The sequence below is a fragment of the Grampus griseus genome, assembly GCF_964374135.1.
Source record: "Grampus griseus genome assembly, chromosome: 12".
In the NCBI taxonomy this organism is placed as follows: Eukaryota; Metazoa; Chordata; class Mammalia; order Artiodactyla; family Delphinidae; genus Grampus; species Grampus griseus.
This window is the reverse complement of record NC_139006.1, coordinates 127,802-144,289: the sequence shown is the minus strand read 5'-3', so window position 1 is coordinate 144,289 and position 16,488 is coordinate 127,802. Positions and strand designations below refer to the sequence as shown.

The 16,488-nt window shown below is 41.6% G+C and overlaps 1 protein-coding gene across 1 annotated transcript in view; it reads left to right on the top strand.

Annotated features, from left to right (window-relative positions):
• The window catches only part of ZNF84 (zinc finger protein 84), a 28,114-nt gene extending 12,984 nt beyond the window's left edge, over positions 1-15,130 (top strand). Inside the window, exons 5-7 of the mRNA XM_082668337.1 lie at positions 6,119-6,245; positions 7,071-7,166; positions 9,321-15,130. Coding sequence (XP_082524463.1) covers positions 6,119-6,245; positions 7,071-7,166; positions 9,321-11,305 — 2,208 coding nt within the window. The 3' untranslated portion in view covers positions 11,306-15,130. The remainder of the gene's footprint in view (positions 1-6,118; positions 6,246-7,070; positions 7,167-9,320) is intronic.
• Positions 15,131-16,488: the final 1,358 nt, after the last annotated feature.

Genomic DNA, 16,488 nt, shown 5'->3' with positions numbered 1-16,488 from the left:
CACCTTCAATTTCTTTCATCAGCATCTTATAGTTTTCAGATTACAGGTCTTTGACCTCCTTAGGTAGGTTTATTTCTAGGTATTTTATTCTTTGTGATGCGATGGTAAATGGGATTGTTTCCTTAATTTCTCTTTCTGATATTTTGTTGTTAGCATATAGAAATGCAAGCGATTTCTGTGTACTAATTTTGTATCCTGCAACTTTACTGCATTCATTGATGAGTTCTAGTAGTTTTCTGGAGGCATCTTTAGGACTTTCTATGTATAGTATCGTGTCTTCTACAAACAGTGACAGATTTACTTCTTTTCCAGTTTGGATTCCTTTTATTTCTTTTTCTTCTCTGATTGCCGTGGTTAGACTTCCAAAAGTATGTTGACTAAAAGTGGTGAGAGTGGGCATCCTTGTCTTTTTCCTGATCTTAGAGGGGATACTTCCATCTTTTCACCATGAAGTATGATGTTAGCTGTGATTTTTGTCATATATGGCCTTTATTATGTTGAGGTATGTTCCCCCTATGCCCACTTTTTGAAGAGTTTTTATCAAAGTGAATGTTGAATTTTATCAAAAGTTTTTTCTGTGTCTGTTGAGATGATCATGTTGTTTTTATTCTTCCATTTGTTAACGTGGTATATCACATTGATTTGTGGATATTGAAAATTCTTGTATCCCTGGGATAAATCCCCCTTGATCATGTTGTATGATCCTTTTACTGTTTTGTTGGATTTGGTTTGCTAGTATTTTGTTGAGGATTTTTGTGTCTATGTTCATCAGTGATATTGGCCTGTAATTCTCTTTTTCTGGTGACATCTTTGTCTGGTTTGGGTATCTGGGTGATCATGGTCTCATAGAATGAGTTTGGAAGTGTTCCTTCCTCTGAAGTTTTTTGGAATAGTTTCAGAAGGATGGGTATTAACTCTTCTCTAAATGTTTGATAGAACTCACCTGTGAAGCCATCTGGTCCTGGACTTTTATTTATTGAGAGTTTTTAAATTACTGATTCAATTTCATTACTTGTAGTTGGTTCATATTTTCTATTTCTTCCTCGTTCAGTCTTGGGAGATTGTACCTTTCTAAGAATTTGTCCATTTCTTCTATGTTGTCCATTTTATTGGTATATAGTGGCATGTAGTAGTCTCTTATGATCCTTTGTATTTCTATGGTGTTGGTTGTAACTTCTTTTCCATTTCTCATTTTATTGATTTGGGCTCTCTCCCGTTTTTTCCTGATGAGTAATTTTATCTTTTCAAAGAACCAATTTTTAGTTTCGTTGATCTTTTCTATTTTTTTTTAGTCTCTGTTTTATTTCTGCTCTAATCTGTATGATTTCTTCCCTTCTACTAACTTTGGGTTTTGTTTTTCTTCCTCTTGTTACTTCAGGTGTAAGATTGGGTTGTTTATTAGAGATTTTTCTTGTTTCCTGAAATAAGCTTGTATAATTATAAACTTCCCTCTTAGAACTGCTTTTGCTGCATCCCACAGATTTTGGGTTGTCGTGTTTTTATTTTCATTTGTCTTTATGTATTTTTTCATTTCCTCTTTGAATTGTTCAGTAATCCGTTGATTGTTTAGTGGCATGTTGTTTAGCCTCTATGTGCTTGTGTTTTTTTGCTGTTTTTTTCTTGTAGTTGATTTCTAGTCTCAACAACATTGTGATTGGAAAAGATGCTTGATATGACTTCAGTTTTCTTAAATTTACCCAGCTTGTTTTGTGGTCTAGCATGTAGTCTGGAAAATGTTCCATGTGCTTTTGAAAAGATTGTATATTCTGCTGCTTTTGAACAGAATGCTCTGTATATATCAATTAAATCCATTTGGTCTAATGTGTTCTTTAGGGCCAGTGTTTCCTTATTGATTTTTTTAGTCTAGATGATCTGTCCATCGATGTAAGTGGGCTGTTAAAGTCCCCTACTATTGTTGTGTTACTGTCGATTTCTCCTTTTATGTCTGTTAATATTTGCATTATATATTGAGGTGCTCCTACGTTAGGTGCATATGTATTTACAATTGTTATATCTTCTTTATGGATTGGTCCCTTGATCATGATGTAGTGTCCTTTTTTGTCTCTTATAACAGTCTTTATTTTAAAGTCTATTTTGTCTGATATAAGTATTACTACTCTGGCTTTCTTTTGATTTCCATTTGTGTGGAATACCTTTTTTCATCCCCTCACTTTCAGTCTGTGTGTGTCCCTAGATCTGAAGTGGGTCTCTTGTAGACAGTATGTATATGGGTCTTGTTTTTTTATCCATTCAGCCACTCTGTGCCTTTTGATTGGAGCATTTAGTCCATTTACACTTAAGGTAGTTATCAATATGTTTGCTCTTATTGCCATTTTGTTAATTATTTTGGATTTGTTTTTGTAGGTCTTTTTTTCCCCTTCTTTTGTTCTCGTCTCCTGTGATTTGATGACTGTCTTTAGTGTTATGCTTGGATTCCTTTTTCTTTTTTGTGTGTGTATCTATTATAGATTTTTTGGTTTGCAGTTACCATGAGGTTTTTGTATATCAGACTGTATATATATGGGATTGTTTTAAGTTGCTGATCTTTTAATTTCCAATGCATTTTAAAAACCCTGCATTTGGGGGCTTCCCTGGTGGCACAGTGGTTGAGAGTCCACCTGCCAATGCAGGGGACATGGGTTCGTGCCCCGGTCCGGGAGGATCCCACATGCCGTGGAGTGGCTGGTCCTGTGAGCCATGGCCGCCGAGCCTGCGTGTCCGGAGCCTGTGCTCCACAACGGGAGAGGCCACAACAGTGAGAGGCCCGTGTACCGCAAAAAAGAAAACCACCCTGCATTTGTATTCTCATCCCCTCACGATTACTGTTGTTGATATCATATTTTACATCTAATTGTTTTATGTATCCCTTAACTGCTTGTTGTGGATATAAATGATTTTACTACTTTTGTATTTTAACCTTCCTACTAGCTTTGTGTGTAGATGATTTCCTCCCTTTACTGTGTGTTTGCCTTTACTGGTGAGCTTTTTTGTTTGACAATTTTCTTGCTTCTAGTTGTAACCATTTCTTTTTCACCTAAAAATGTTCCTTTTACATTTGTTGTAAAGCTGGTTTGGTGGGGCTGAATTCTTTTAGCTTTTGTTTGTGAAGCTTTTGATTTCTCCATCAAATCTGAACAAGAGTGTTGCTGGGTAGAGTATTCTTGTTTGTAGGTTTTTCCCTTTCATCACTTTAAATATATCATGCCATATATGACCTGCTGAAAAATCTGGCCTGCTGAAAAATCATCTCATAGTCTTATGGGAGTTCCCTTGTATGTTATTTGTTGCTTTTCCCTTAATGCTTTTAATATTCTCTCTTCCTCTTTATTTTTTTGTCAGTTTGATTACAGTGTGTCTTGGTGTGTCCCTTTTTGAGTTAATCCTGTATGGGACTCTCTGCACTTCTTGGTTTAGGTGACTGTTTCTTTTCCCAGGTTAGGGACATTTTCAGCTGTTATCTTTTCAAATATTTTCTCAGGTCCTCTCTCTCTTCTCCTCTGGGATCATGTACAAGTTTTTGTATGAGCATGTATCTATTTGTCTTGGGTACATACCTAAGAGTGTAATTGCTGGGTTGTATGGTAAAATTGTATTTAACTTCTAAAGAAGTTGCCACAGTTCCAGTGTCTGAACATTTTATATTTCTCCCAGTATGAAGTTCCAGTTTCTCCACAACTTTTTGAACACTTGTTATTGTGTCTTTTTGATTATAGTCATTCTAGTGAACATGAACTGGTGTCTCACTGTGGTTTTAATATGCATTTCCTTAATAAGTAATGATGTTGGTCATCATTTCATGTGCATATTAGCCATTTCTATATCTTCTGTATTAAAATGTATTCAAATATTCTGCCTGTTTTTTAATTGGGTTACTTATCTTTTATTATTGAGTTTTTAAAATAAGCTCTTGAGTCAAGTTCTTTATCAGAAATAGGATTTACAAATAATTTTTTTCAGTCTGTGGCTTGTCATTTCATTTTTCAATTACGTTGGTTGAAGTGCAAAGTTTTAAATTTTATTTTGCCACTTCAATAGGAATGTAGAAACCTCACCACTGTCTAGGCCCCTCACCCTCTTTCCTTTATATCGTAACTGTGTTACACAGTTACACCTGCATACACTGAAAACTCCATCAGAAAACATTACGATTTTTGCTGTCAACTATGAAACATATTTAAAGAACTGAAAAGGAGAATAGTGTATTTTATTTGCTCATATATTTGCCATTTCTGTTCTTTCTTCATTCTCGATTTTTTTAAGTTGCCTTCTGGTATCATGTCCATCTGAAGATTTTCCATTAGTAAATCTTTTAGAGCAAGTCTGCTACCCTTGAATTCTCTTAGTTTTTCTTCATAAGAAAGTATTATCACACTATTCCTTTTTCTTAATAAAAATTTATTTATTTTACTTTAGTTATTTATCTTTGGCTGCATTGGGTCTTCGTTGCTGCACACAGGCTTTCTCTAGTTGTGGTAAGCGGGGGCTTCTCTTCATTGTGGAGCGCAGGCTTCTCATTGCAGTGGCTTCTCTTGTTGTGGAGCACGGGCTCTAGGTGCTCGGGCTTCAGTAGTTGAGGCACACGGGCTCAGTATTTGTGGCACACGGGCTCAGTAGTTGTGGCTTGCAGGCTCTAGAGCTCAGGCTCAGTAGTTGTGGCGCATGGGCTTAGTTGCTACACGGCATGTGGGATCTTCCTGGACCAGGGATTGAACCCACATCCCTTGCATTGGCTGGTGGATTCTTAACCCCTGCACCACCAGGGAAGTCCCTGTCATACTATTCCTGATGAATATTTAAGCTGGCTACAGAATTGTGGCTTAGCAGGTCTTTCCTTTCAGCACTTCCTTCTGGCCTCTTGGTTATTTAATAAGACATTTGCAGTCATTTGAATCACTGTTCCCTATAAGTGATGTGATTTTGTCTTCATCTTGTAGCAGTTTGGTTGTGATGTGGTTGGTCATGGATTTCTTTGTTTATCCAGTTGGGGGGTTCACTGAGCTTGTTGGAATTGCAGGCTTATATCTTTTGCCAAATTTGGGGGAGGATTTAGCCTCATTTAGCCCATTTCTTGAAACTTTTTTTTTCACCATGCTCTTTCTTTTCTCTTTCTGGGACTCCCATGACATGCATTTGCTTTGTCTTGCAGTGACCTGAGCTCTGTCCATTCTCAAGTTTTTCTCTCTTGGTTGCTCAAAATGGATACTTTCTATGGACTGTCTTTCAGATTCCCTTGCTACTCTCAAAGTCTGTGGTGTGCTGTTTCTTATTTTCTGATGGTATTCTGGATTTTTAAAAGAGTGTTTGTGCTTTCTTGTCGTCTTAGGAGACTTTGGGACAGAACTCCATCTTGATCTAAAATCCAGATACCTTTCTAAAAGTTAAATTTGGTTGTATCACTTCCATCCTGTAAAAGCTCTAGTGGCTAACTGTCGGCAGAAAGAAGGTGGTGTGGTCACCACGTCTGCCCTGCCTCCACTGTGGCCTGCAGTCCAGTCACTACCCCACGCCCTGTGACCTTGTCTGACTGAACTGTTTGTATCACCTCAGCCCCAGCAGTGCGGGGCCCCATATTGGAGTTGCTGTCTCTCAGAATGCTTTTGCATCCCCTTTTCTGTAGAAAGCACTACTAATTTCCTAAAACTCGTTTCAAACTTCACCTCTTCAATAGAGGCTGATGTGACCACAGGTGGAGTGTCATGCTCCCTGCTCCTGACCCATGTCATGTCCTCCCTGTCTTTCTGTCTCAGCTCTTAAAGCAGTTTCTTTTATTTATAGGTGTACATGTTTGCAGCTGTCTACAAACTGAGCAGTTTCTTAGGATACTATTTTATTATCTGTCTTTCACTGCCATCTCTTCTGGTGCCAGATTTGAGGTTCAGTAAATATTTTGTTGGTGGTTTGGAAGATTTAAAGTCGTGTATTTCAGTTCTCATGTAAGTGGAAGGATGAAAGAATGCATAATGGCATTTTATCTCACAAAATAAGAGTGCAAAAGTAAGGACCCAGTAGACATTCTGTAACTTGCCTTGGTGAGAATGATGTGCTCAAGCTCTGGTACTTCTTTCCCACATCACCTAGTGATACCTGCTTCTGATTCACTGGGATTGTGCTCTTACAGGGGTCGTTCTCATTTGAAGATTTATCTGTGGACTTCACCCAGAAGGAATGGCAACTACTGGCCCCCTGTCAGAAGGACTTATACAAGGATGTCATGTTGGAGAACTATAGCAGCCTCGTGTCACTAGGTAAGAGAAGCTGCCTAGGAATTCCCTGGCAGTCCAGCAGTTAGGACTCTGTGCTTTGACTGCAGGGGGCAAAAGTTTGACCCCTGTTTGGGGAACTAAGATCCTGCAAGCCGTGAGTGTGGCCAAAAAATGGGGAAAAAAAAAAAAAAAAAAGGAAACTTGCCCAGAGGACCTCATATTGTGTCTAGTACCTGCTTGTTCTTTTTTAGTTGCTGAGAGCTCTGGGACTTCCAAATTTTTTAATGATTTTGGACCTAAATTTAGGAGATCAAAATTCTTGGACTGTGACTCCAGGGAAAGTATTTGGATCTCACCTTCCAATAATGAAGTCTTAATTTCATTGTGCAGCCTCTGAAGCTAATAGTAACTGGTAGTGGTAGCTCCTGAAGCATGTAATTAACTGTATTTCACATATCGTGCATATATTAGCTCACTTAATCATAAGAGCACTCCTATGTGGCAGGTGTGTTACTTTCCTTGTTTTCTTTCTTTTATTCTAATGAGGAAATTGAGGCAAAGGAGGTTAAGTAACTTTTGCAAGGACTGACAGCTAGTAAATGAAAGAGCCCGGATTTGAACCCAGGCAGACCGGCTACAGAGTCTCTGAACGGTGTATGGTTTTGGACTTGAATTATAGAAGTCAAAGATTCTTAGACCTTATTAGCCACTGGGAAGACCATTACCTTTCCTCTGAGAATTACTTACTCTGTTGGTATTCAGATGGGTGGCTTCACTGGGTCAACTAATGCCAAGCCTTGCTCATTCTTCAGAGGCCCCAGAGGTCAAGCAGTGGGGGCCAAGGACTTTGTGATTTCCCCTGAACAGGGTATGAAGTTATGAAACCTGGTGTCATCCTCAAGTTGGAGCACGGAGAAGAGCCGTGGACAGGAGATGGAGAAATTCCAGGTTCAGACTCTTCAGGTGAGTGTTTGAGGACCAGACCGAGGGGAGAAGGTGGAAGTTCAGTCTCAGCTGGGTACGGGTCGGTATCTTTGAAATGTGCCTTAGAGAGCTCGTCTCAAAATCTCCAACCTTTGATGGCGATTCAGAACAGTTGATGTGAGCTACTCAGGTAAAGCACATTTACATGTGGCTTCTTTGCTCATAGCTTGAAGTGAAATATTTCCAGCTGGTCTGGGCCATGATGTTATTCCCTGTCTGTCACATCTGGGCCTTTGACTTCTCGTTAGGTGTTCTGTCCCCTGATGTGGTTAAGCTTCTTCTGTCCTCCCTCCTTCTGTGATCAGAGACACCTGTGCTTGTCCATCGGGGCTTTATTTTCCCTCACTTTGGGCATCTCTGGCATGAAGCGCTCTCTGTTCAGTCTCATTATGTCAGAAAATGGATTTTCGTTCCTCCCAAACCATTGGTCCATTTCTTCCCCCCTTTTTTTTTAAAGGAATGTAGCACAATCATTTTTTTTATTTATAAATATTTTTTAACAAATTTATTTATTTGTTTATCTTTGGCTGCGTTGGGTCTTCATTGCTGCACGTGGGCTTTCTCTAGTTGTGGAGAGCGAGGGCTTCTCTTTGTTGCAGTGCGCAGGCTTCTCATTGTGGTGGCTTCTCTTGTTACGGAGCACGGGCTCTAGGTGTGCAGGCTTCAGTAGTTGTGACATGTGGGCTCAGTAGTTGTGGCTCGAAGGCTCAGGAGTTGTGGCACACAGACTTAGTTGCTTAGTTGATCCCATGGCATGTGGGATCTTCCCAGACCAGGGCTCAAACCCGTGTCCCGTGCACTGGCAGGCAGATTCTTAACAACTGTGCCACCAGGGAAGTCCCATCTTCCCTTTTTAAATTAGGTTCCGGTGTGCTTTTTCTGTGGCTTAGACACCATGGAGTACCTGGAATTATCTCTTCCTAACATGTTTTCTTATTATTTAAGTTTTTTGCCCTTTGGAAAATATCTTTTTAAAGACTTCTCTATTCCCACTTAAAACTGTGCCTAGGACTTCCCTGGTGGCGCAGTGGTTCACAGTCCGCCTGCCAATGCAGGGGACATGGGTTCGAGCCCTGGTCCGGGAAGATCCCACATGCCGTGGAGCAAGTAAGCCCATGCGCCACAACTACTGAGCTCTCATGACACAACTACCGAAGTCCGCGCACCTAGAGCCTGTGCTCTGCAACAAGGGAAGCCACTGCGATGAGAAACCCACACACCGCAAAGAAGAGTAGCCCCCGCTCGCCACAACTAGAGAAAGCCCGCGCCGCGCACAGCAACGAAGACCCAACGCAGCCAAAAATAAATAAATTGGTTAATTAAAAAAAAAAAAAAAAAAAAAAAACTGTGCCTAATCTTGAACTTCCCAAATTGCTAGATAGATCCAGGTTCTCATTTCCTTTTGCAAGTTGTCTTATGTGGCACCACCAAGCATCCAGCAGTGCTCTGAACAGCTGTACCTCCCTCCTCTTTCCCTGCTGTGATATTGACTTACTTCAAGGTCCCTCAAAAACAGACCCTGAGATACTTATCTGAGTGCAAGAACTTAGTGGGGCTGTGACCCCACAGTGTTAGTGGGAGAAGGGGAAGTGAGATGGGGCGGGGGAGGAATGCACAAAGGGTGTGCTGCTGGGAACCCTCTGAGGGACCAGGAAGCTGGTATCACCGTAACCCTCCTGTCTCTCAGTGACTGAGCACTGCTGCAGGGAACATTAGGGCTCCAGAGTGTTTAGCATGCCTGCACACGGCCCAGACGTGCACTTGCAGCCCATGGAAGGTCTTGGTGGAGAGATGTGGGCACCTGGGGCGGGCCCCACAGTCAGCCCGAGCTGCAGTGTCCTCTGAGTGTAGCTGAGGGAGTAGGTGAGGCTGAGGACCCACGGAGTGAACCCATGTGGCCTGTTCATCTGTTTCCTCCTTCCCCCCAAGTTGGTGGTTGAGTCCATTCAATCTACTGTCTGCTTTCTGTTCTTGTTTACAGCATTTAAATTTTTTTCAGTACCTAGAGGATAGACATTGTATTCAGACTGGGAAACTAAGCTTTAAAAGGCATTCATTCCCTCAGATAGCATTTCTAGGTTTTATTCAGTAAGCACAACTATAGAAGGGTTCACAGGGTTTTTTTTTTCCTAGAACAAGTCTTGCAAGTAAATGGTCACATCACTTGGCACAAGGATAACCAAGAGAAGCTTAAAAATATGAAACAAGATCAAGAATGTGATGCACTTGGAAAAAATTTCAATCTGAGCATGAACTTTGTTCCTTTAAGGAAATCAAACAGTGAAGGTGATATAGGTGGATTAATTTTAAAACATCATATAGATTTACTTATTCCAAAAGCAGATTATGGAAAAACAGAACCAGCTGACTTAAATGTATTTGATAAATTGTTTCTCCATACCAAGACTGAGGAAACTGATACTTGGTTAAAATACTATGAATGTGATAAGTATGATAAAGCTAGCTGTAAGAAGTCACAGATTATCATATATCACAGAACCCATTTAGGGGAGAAGCTCTATGAATGCAGTGAATGTAGGAAACGCTTCAGTAAGAAATCAAGTCTCATTAAACATCAGAGCAGACACGTAAGAGAAATAGCCTATGGCTGTGGTAAATGTGGCAGAACCTTTCCCCAGAAGTCACAGTTCATTACACATCACAGAACGCACACAGGAGAGAAACCTTACAGTTGCAGCCAGTGTGGGAAAGCCTTCTCCCAGAAGTCACAGCTGACATCCCATCAGAGGACACATACAGGAGAGAAACCGTATGAATGTGGTGAGTGTGGGAAAGCCTTCTCCCGGAAGTCACACCTCATATCACACTGGAGGACACACACAGGAGAGAAGCCCTATGGATGCACTGAATGTGGAAGAGCCTTTAGTGAAAAGTCAAATCTCATCAATCATCAGAGGACTCACACAGGAGAGAAACCTTTTGAATGCAGAGAATGTGGGAAAGCCTTCAGCAGGAAATCACAGCTCGTCACACATCACAGGACCCACACAGGAACAAAACCCTATGGATGTAGCAATTGTAGAAAAGCCTTCTTTGAGAAATCAGAGCTCATTAGACATCAGACAATTCATACTGGAGAGAAACCCTATGAATGCAGTGAGTGTCAGAAAGCCTTCAGAGAGAGGTCCAGTCTCATTAACCATCAGAGAACACATACAGGAGAGAAGCCTCATGGGTGTGTCCAGTGTGGGAAAGCCTTCTCCCAGAAGTCACACCTCTTATCACATCAGATGACACACACCGGAGAGAAACCCTTTGTATGCACTAAATGTGGGAAGGCCTTCAGTAGGAAATCCCAGCTTGTCAGACATCAGAGAACTCACACAGGTGAAAAACCCTATGAATGCAGTGAATGTGGGAAGGCTTTCAGTGAAAAATTAAGCCTCACTAATCATCAGAGAATTCATACAGGAGAGAAACCCTATGTGTGCAGTGAGTGTGGGAAAGCCTTTTGTCAGAAGTCACATCTCATTTCACATCAGAGGACTCACACAGGAGAGAAACCCTATGAATGCAGTGAGTGTGGGAGAGCCTTTGGCGAGAAGTCAAGTCTGGCAACTCATCAGAGAACACACACGGGAGAAAAACCTTATGAATGCAGGGATTGTGAAAAAGCCTTCTCCCAGAAGTCACAGCTCAACACTCACCAGAGAATTCACACGGGAGAGAAACCTTATGGATGCAGTCTTTGTCAGAAAGCTTTCTTTGAGAAATCAGAACTAATTAGACATCAGAGAACTCATACAGGAGAAAAACCTTATGAGTGCAGTGAATGTAGGAAAGCCTTCAGGGAGAAGTCAAGTCTCATCAATCATCAGAGGACACATACAGGAGAGAAGCCCTTTGAATGCAGCGACTGTGGCAAAGCCTTCTCTCGGAAGTCGCACCTCATACCACATCAGAGAACCCACACAGGAGAGAAACCTTATGGTTGCAGTGAATGTAGGAAGGCCTTCTCTCAGAAGTCACAGCTTGTTAATCATCAGAGAATTCATACCGGAGAGAAACCTTATCAATGTAGTGAATGTGGGAAAGCCTTCTCTCAAAAGTCACAGCTCATTAATCATCGGAGAACTCATACAGTAAAGAAGTCCTAGGAATGGCATTAACACTAGTTTTTGACAGAGATCTTAACTGCATTGTACTTCAGAGGATGCAGTTATGGTAAATCTTCCAGGTAATAGTCGCATCATGTTACATGTCTGAGTCCCCGTTTAGGGAAAGGACTCTAAGTGAGGTTCAGCAGATTAACGTGTTTATTATTACATGTTAAAATGCATAGAGGAGAATGACCCTATGAAATGCAGTGGATTTTAAAAACCTTTCAAACCATACTCAAACCTTACACAGCAGAGAACTAACAGCAAAGAAGAATGCTGTGAATATCAGGAAGGCTTCCAGAGATCAGATCTCATTAGCTGTCAGAAACATCCCCACTGGGAATGAATCCTAGTCCAGTGAGTTAAGGAAAACTTCATGAACACAGCAAGTGAGGTAATATTTTCATCAAGAAATGAAGCTCATTGTACACAAAAAGATGCCCTCAGGAATGAAAATCGATGAAAATACTAAATATGGGACAATCTTCAGCAAGTAACCCCACCATATTGTATTCTGTGGGTAAACCTAACAATTTAAAAACATTAGGAATATGTGCCCCTAGAAATAATGCTATAATGGAAAGCCATGCATTCTTTATAGACATGGGTACCAAAAATACCCAATTCTAAATGATATTTAGGCAGAAGTATGTTTTTAAAAATATGTGACTAAATTGAGTCACTGGAATATCTAAATGAGAAATTTCTCAGTGGTATGTAATTGTGGCTTATTTTCCTGTGTCACATAATGTGTTTTGTATTTAGGAATTGTGTATGGTAATGTAATTGGGAGCATGAGATGCACATGCCTCGTAGTGCCTCTGATGTCTTTTAAGACACACCACATACCACTGGTTTTTCTATTTTAATGTTACTATAAAAATAGTAACTCATACATGTCTTGTTTTTCAGTAAGTAGCATGGGTAGTATCACCACATTTCCTTTTCCTTATGATTTGTTGGTTTATAAAAGGGTCTATTGTTGTTACTGACCTTTCTCTTTAGTAACAAAAGCCAACATTATATAAAGTCTTTTGCATCCCCAGAGTCTGAGAAGCAGTTTATACAAAAACCTGGTTAACAAGTATTCAAGGGCAGAACCGCAGAACAGCACAAGTGACTCGTGAGCAGAGGAGAGGAGGTGTGTGGACTCTGCGCTCACCCTAAACGGTGGGACCCTCTCCTCACAGAGTGCGGTGCCCCCTGGTATCGTAAGTGCCATGTCACCCAAGTACAACTTGTATTTTAACTTACTGTGATGAAATAGCATGGATACTGTGTGCTGCTATTATGTTTTTTGTGTTCTGTAAAATATCTTGTAAAAGAATTAGATGCAGAAACCAGTTATTTGAGAATTTTGTGGTGAGAAGTATATTTTTGACGTATTCAAGGAAGCCTATTTTGCCTTCCTGCAGATTTCTGTGATTAGTGGACAAGTATTAGGAAACAGGTTTTTTATTATTTCATCATTTGAAATATTTGTGTTTCACTGGCCTTTCACCTGTTACATCATGCACACGGGAAAGTTACCATTGCTATAAGTGTGGTTCCTTTTGAAAATGCATGAACTATTCCTGAGCTTATTTAGAATTTTGTAGTAATCTCTCTATAATGTTGCTTGACAAAGTCAACTGTATTTTTTGTGTGATGGTGAAATTCAGAAAAGTCCAGGATTGGCCTTGTTTCCAAACTTGTAAAAATCAGGCCTTCTCTCATGCATAAGTTGTTTTATCAGTGTGGTGTATGGTACCTTTGATTCTAGCAGTATTTTCCCCTCTAATTACCAATTTTACATCATGGTTGGAAAATTCGGACTTTTAATAAATGATAATAATTTTGTGACCCATTGTTCCAGAATTTCAACAGCCAGATTATCCTTTTTTTCCACATGGTAATTTTTAAAAGGCCCATTTCCCAAATTTTTATTCATACTCAAATTTATGGACTTCCTACTTTTCTCCCTAATACCTGAAGGTCATTTTACCAGGTGGGGGAACAAGTAGTTACACTGTGGTGTCTTACTTTGTGGTTTTTTTCCATTTTTTCCTTTCCATCTATCCTGGGTCTCTTTCCTCAGCCTAGAGGTTGATTTGTTAGGTCTTGGATTGAGCTCAGGAGTCTGTTGTCTAAAAACTTTCTAATTTTGCTCACTCCTATTCTAGATTATTCTGTTAACTACTAAGTACTTAAGCTTAGAACTTCCTTTATGAGTTGATGGAACTTCAGCACTAACCTCTTGATTGAATCCCAAGAGCAAATGTGTTTTCTAAGGGTCTGTTGTTAGTCATCAGGAGGGCTGATGTTGGCAGCAGAGGTTTTGTTTATCAAAGTACCTGAGGTGGAGACCCAGGTGTGTTGTGTAGAGTTCACTGGGAGCTCTCTCTTCTGAAGGGTCACAAGAGGGCTCTGATTCTGAAATTGGAGATTCTTAGTGTCGTGTTTTAAAATTACCTTGGTAAACCACAGAAAAATGTGTCTCCACATTTCCTGTCATTGAGTCCTACCACAAACTCCACATCAAGAGGAAAGTCACTTTTAAAGTTAGACTGGATTTACTTGCAGTTTCATGAAGCACAATAAATTACAGTGAGATTGAATACATGGGGGGGAGCATCTCCTTTCCTTTCCTCTTTCACCACCCAGTTCCCTCCACTGGCCTGGGGACGATCCTGCAGAGCACAATTTCTCTTGTATCCCTTTTACTAAGTAGTGGATCTTCTGGAGGTCCCATCTGTGAATTTTGAGACCTGTCTCAGGACTGCCTTGTGTTCAGCCTTTCTTTGTGGGCTTTGATATCTTCTGACAGTTATCTGTATGGGTCCATGTGTTCCTGACATTTTGGTTTCAAGAACAGCACTTGTAGAGCCCCGAAATAAAATGAGCCTAAAGAATACCAGATTTATCTACCAATACCTGTATTACATAGCAGAATATACATTCATAGACATTTGGATTCTACACTTGAGACCTCAGTCATCTGGTCATTTATTCCAGCAGTATGTGCCCAGGATGTCAATTTCAATGAGTTTGTTAGTCTACAAACATGGTACCAACAAGCTTTCAGATGTTGAGCACCTAGTCCTGGCCTACATGCTGATAAACTAACTCAACCATGACCCTTGCAGCTGTATGCATATTTTTTGCCCCTTTACTTTCATCCTTTTTTAGTCCATTTTCCACACTTATACATAGTAGTTATTTTAAGATGCAATTCTGATTATATACTCCTGTGCTGAAGTGTCGTGTGGCTAATTGTGGACTGAAGGTGTAATATCCTGTGGTGCATGAGGACTTTTACCCATCATTTCTGAATACTTCATCTTTCCTCTTACACAGTAGTTTTTTGGCTTTCTTGAACTACTCGCAGTTCCTTGAGACTTCTACAATCTCATCGTATGCTTTTTGCAAATCTACTGCCAGTGAAATGCCCTTGTTACTTGTTAATGCCTATTCAGCATATGTGAACGTGTACATGTATTTGTCACTGGTGATATTATCATTACATGTTTTATCTTTTCCATTAGAAAGCTTCTGGAAAGCTGAGACTATCTTGTTTGTCTGTATAATTTTAGCAACTGAAGCTTTAGTACATAAATGTGGGTGGTGTCAGTGGCTGTGTTTTCTACCACATGGGGAAGTGTAGTCTGCAATGAGAGAGAAGAGTGAAGCCACCATGGAAGCAAAGTCATGAGCACCCTGGCTGCGCCCCAGGATCTGGTTCTTGTCTTGATGTCCGGGTTCATCTCTGCCCTTTTTCCTGCCTTGGTTGTTGGATTGTCCTGTGAGATATCCCAAACATCCTTCTAATAAATCCCCATGTTTGCTTCAGCTGGTTCAAGTTGTGTTTGTTACAACCCAACTAACAGCGAGGTCAGGCCGTGTTGTAAGTTTGGGCTTCTGGAAGCAGATACTGAGATGAAGTTTGGGGTGCAAGATGTTTATTGAGGATCAACATGAAGTGATGGGAGAATAAAAAGGAAAAGATTGGTCAGAGGAAGAAGTGACACTGCACTGCAGGTTGTGGAGACCTTGGCCAGGCCAGCGGGGGTGCTGAAGCAAGCATCACTTGTAAGAGCATCTCACATTTGGCCAGGATGCTCAGGCCCTTACAGCCCTGAGTGGTCAGTCAGCAGAGGCAGGCTGCCCTGGGAAGGGAGTGACCTCAGATGAAGCGGCTCTTTTCCCCCTGAGGCCAATTCTGGACGCACTGGCGAGGGAGGAGGCGTCCCTGCCGCTGAGCAGAAGGTCGTTCCCTGAAGAGGGACCTGGGTGGTGCATCTCCATGACTGCACAGAGCATCCCTTCCCAGTGCTGGGCGTGTCTAAAGAGGGACGAACAAAAGGGAGATCAGGACAAACTACAGCTCTCCTGTTGCAGTTGTTTCCTCTCATCTGTTACCCATTCCAGATTCTCACACAGCTACAACCCATGCTGGCGTCAGCATGAGCCAGGTCCTCGAGAATCTGAGGGGCATCTGAGGCCTGGTCACCGTGCCCTTCTCGTATCCCAGCTGCTGAGTTTCTCCAGGTACCTTCACAAGTGGGCAAGGAAGCCCCAAGAAGCCCCTCGGTGGGTCACCCGAGTCCACTCAGACTCCTCTTGGCCCAGCTGTAGCAGCAGCCTGTTCTCCCCATGGTGTGTCACACACCCCTGCAGAGACCACGGCTTCACTCACCTGATGGTCCCTGGGTACAGGCACACAGTCCCCAGGTCGGTCATGGGCTTCTTATAATTAAGTGGAAGATGCTCTGTCCCTGCGAAAAGTGTGTCCCTTTTGGGGTTCAAGACCTCTAACTCTGCAGAGCCCGGAGTGGACGGTACTGGGAGCACAAAGGCCCTGGAGGGTCGTTGGTAGCGGTGGTAGGTGAGGCCTACGCTCACTTCAGCACCCAGACCCCTGGGTTCTTCTACTTTGAGGACACAGCACCGTATAAAGGGCTTTTGTCCAGTTCATAGGCTGCACTTTGAATGGTGGCAGCCTGTCCTGACAGAATATTGCTTCTGAGCTGGGGCTTCAGCTGTGCTTTCACTAGGCTCTTCCAAAGCTCTCTTGCACAAGCAGCTACAGGTGCACCCAGTGGGTCCTTTTGTGCTGGGCATAGTCTTGCACGCCCTTTGGCTGCAAAGTGGGTCCTCTGGTCTGGTGCAGCGTATGTGGGATCCCATACTGGCTGATCAGA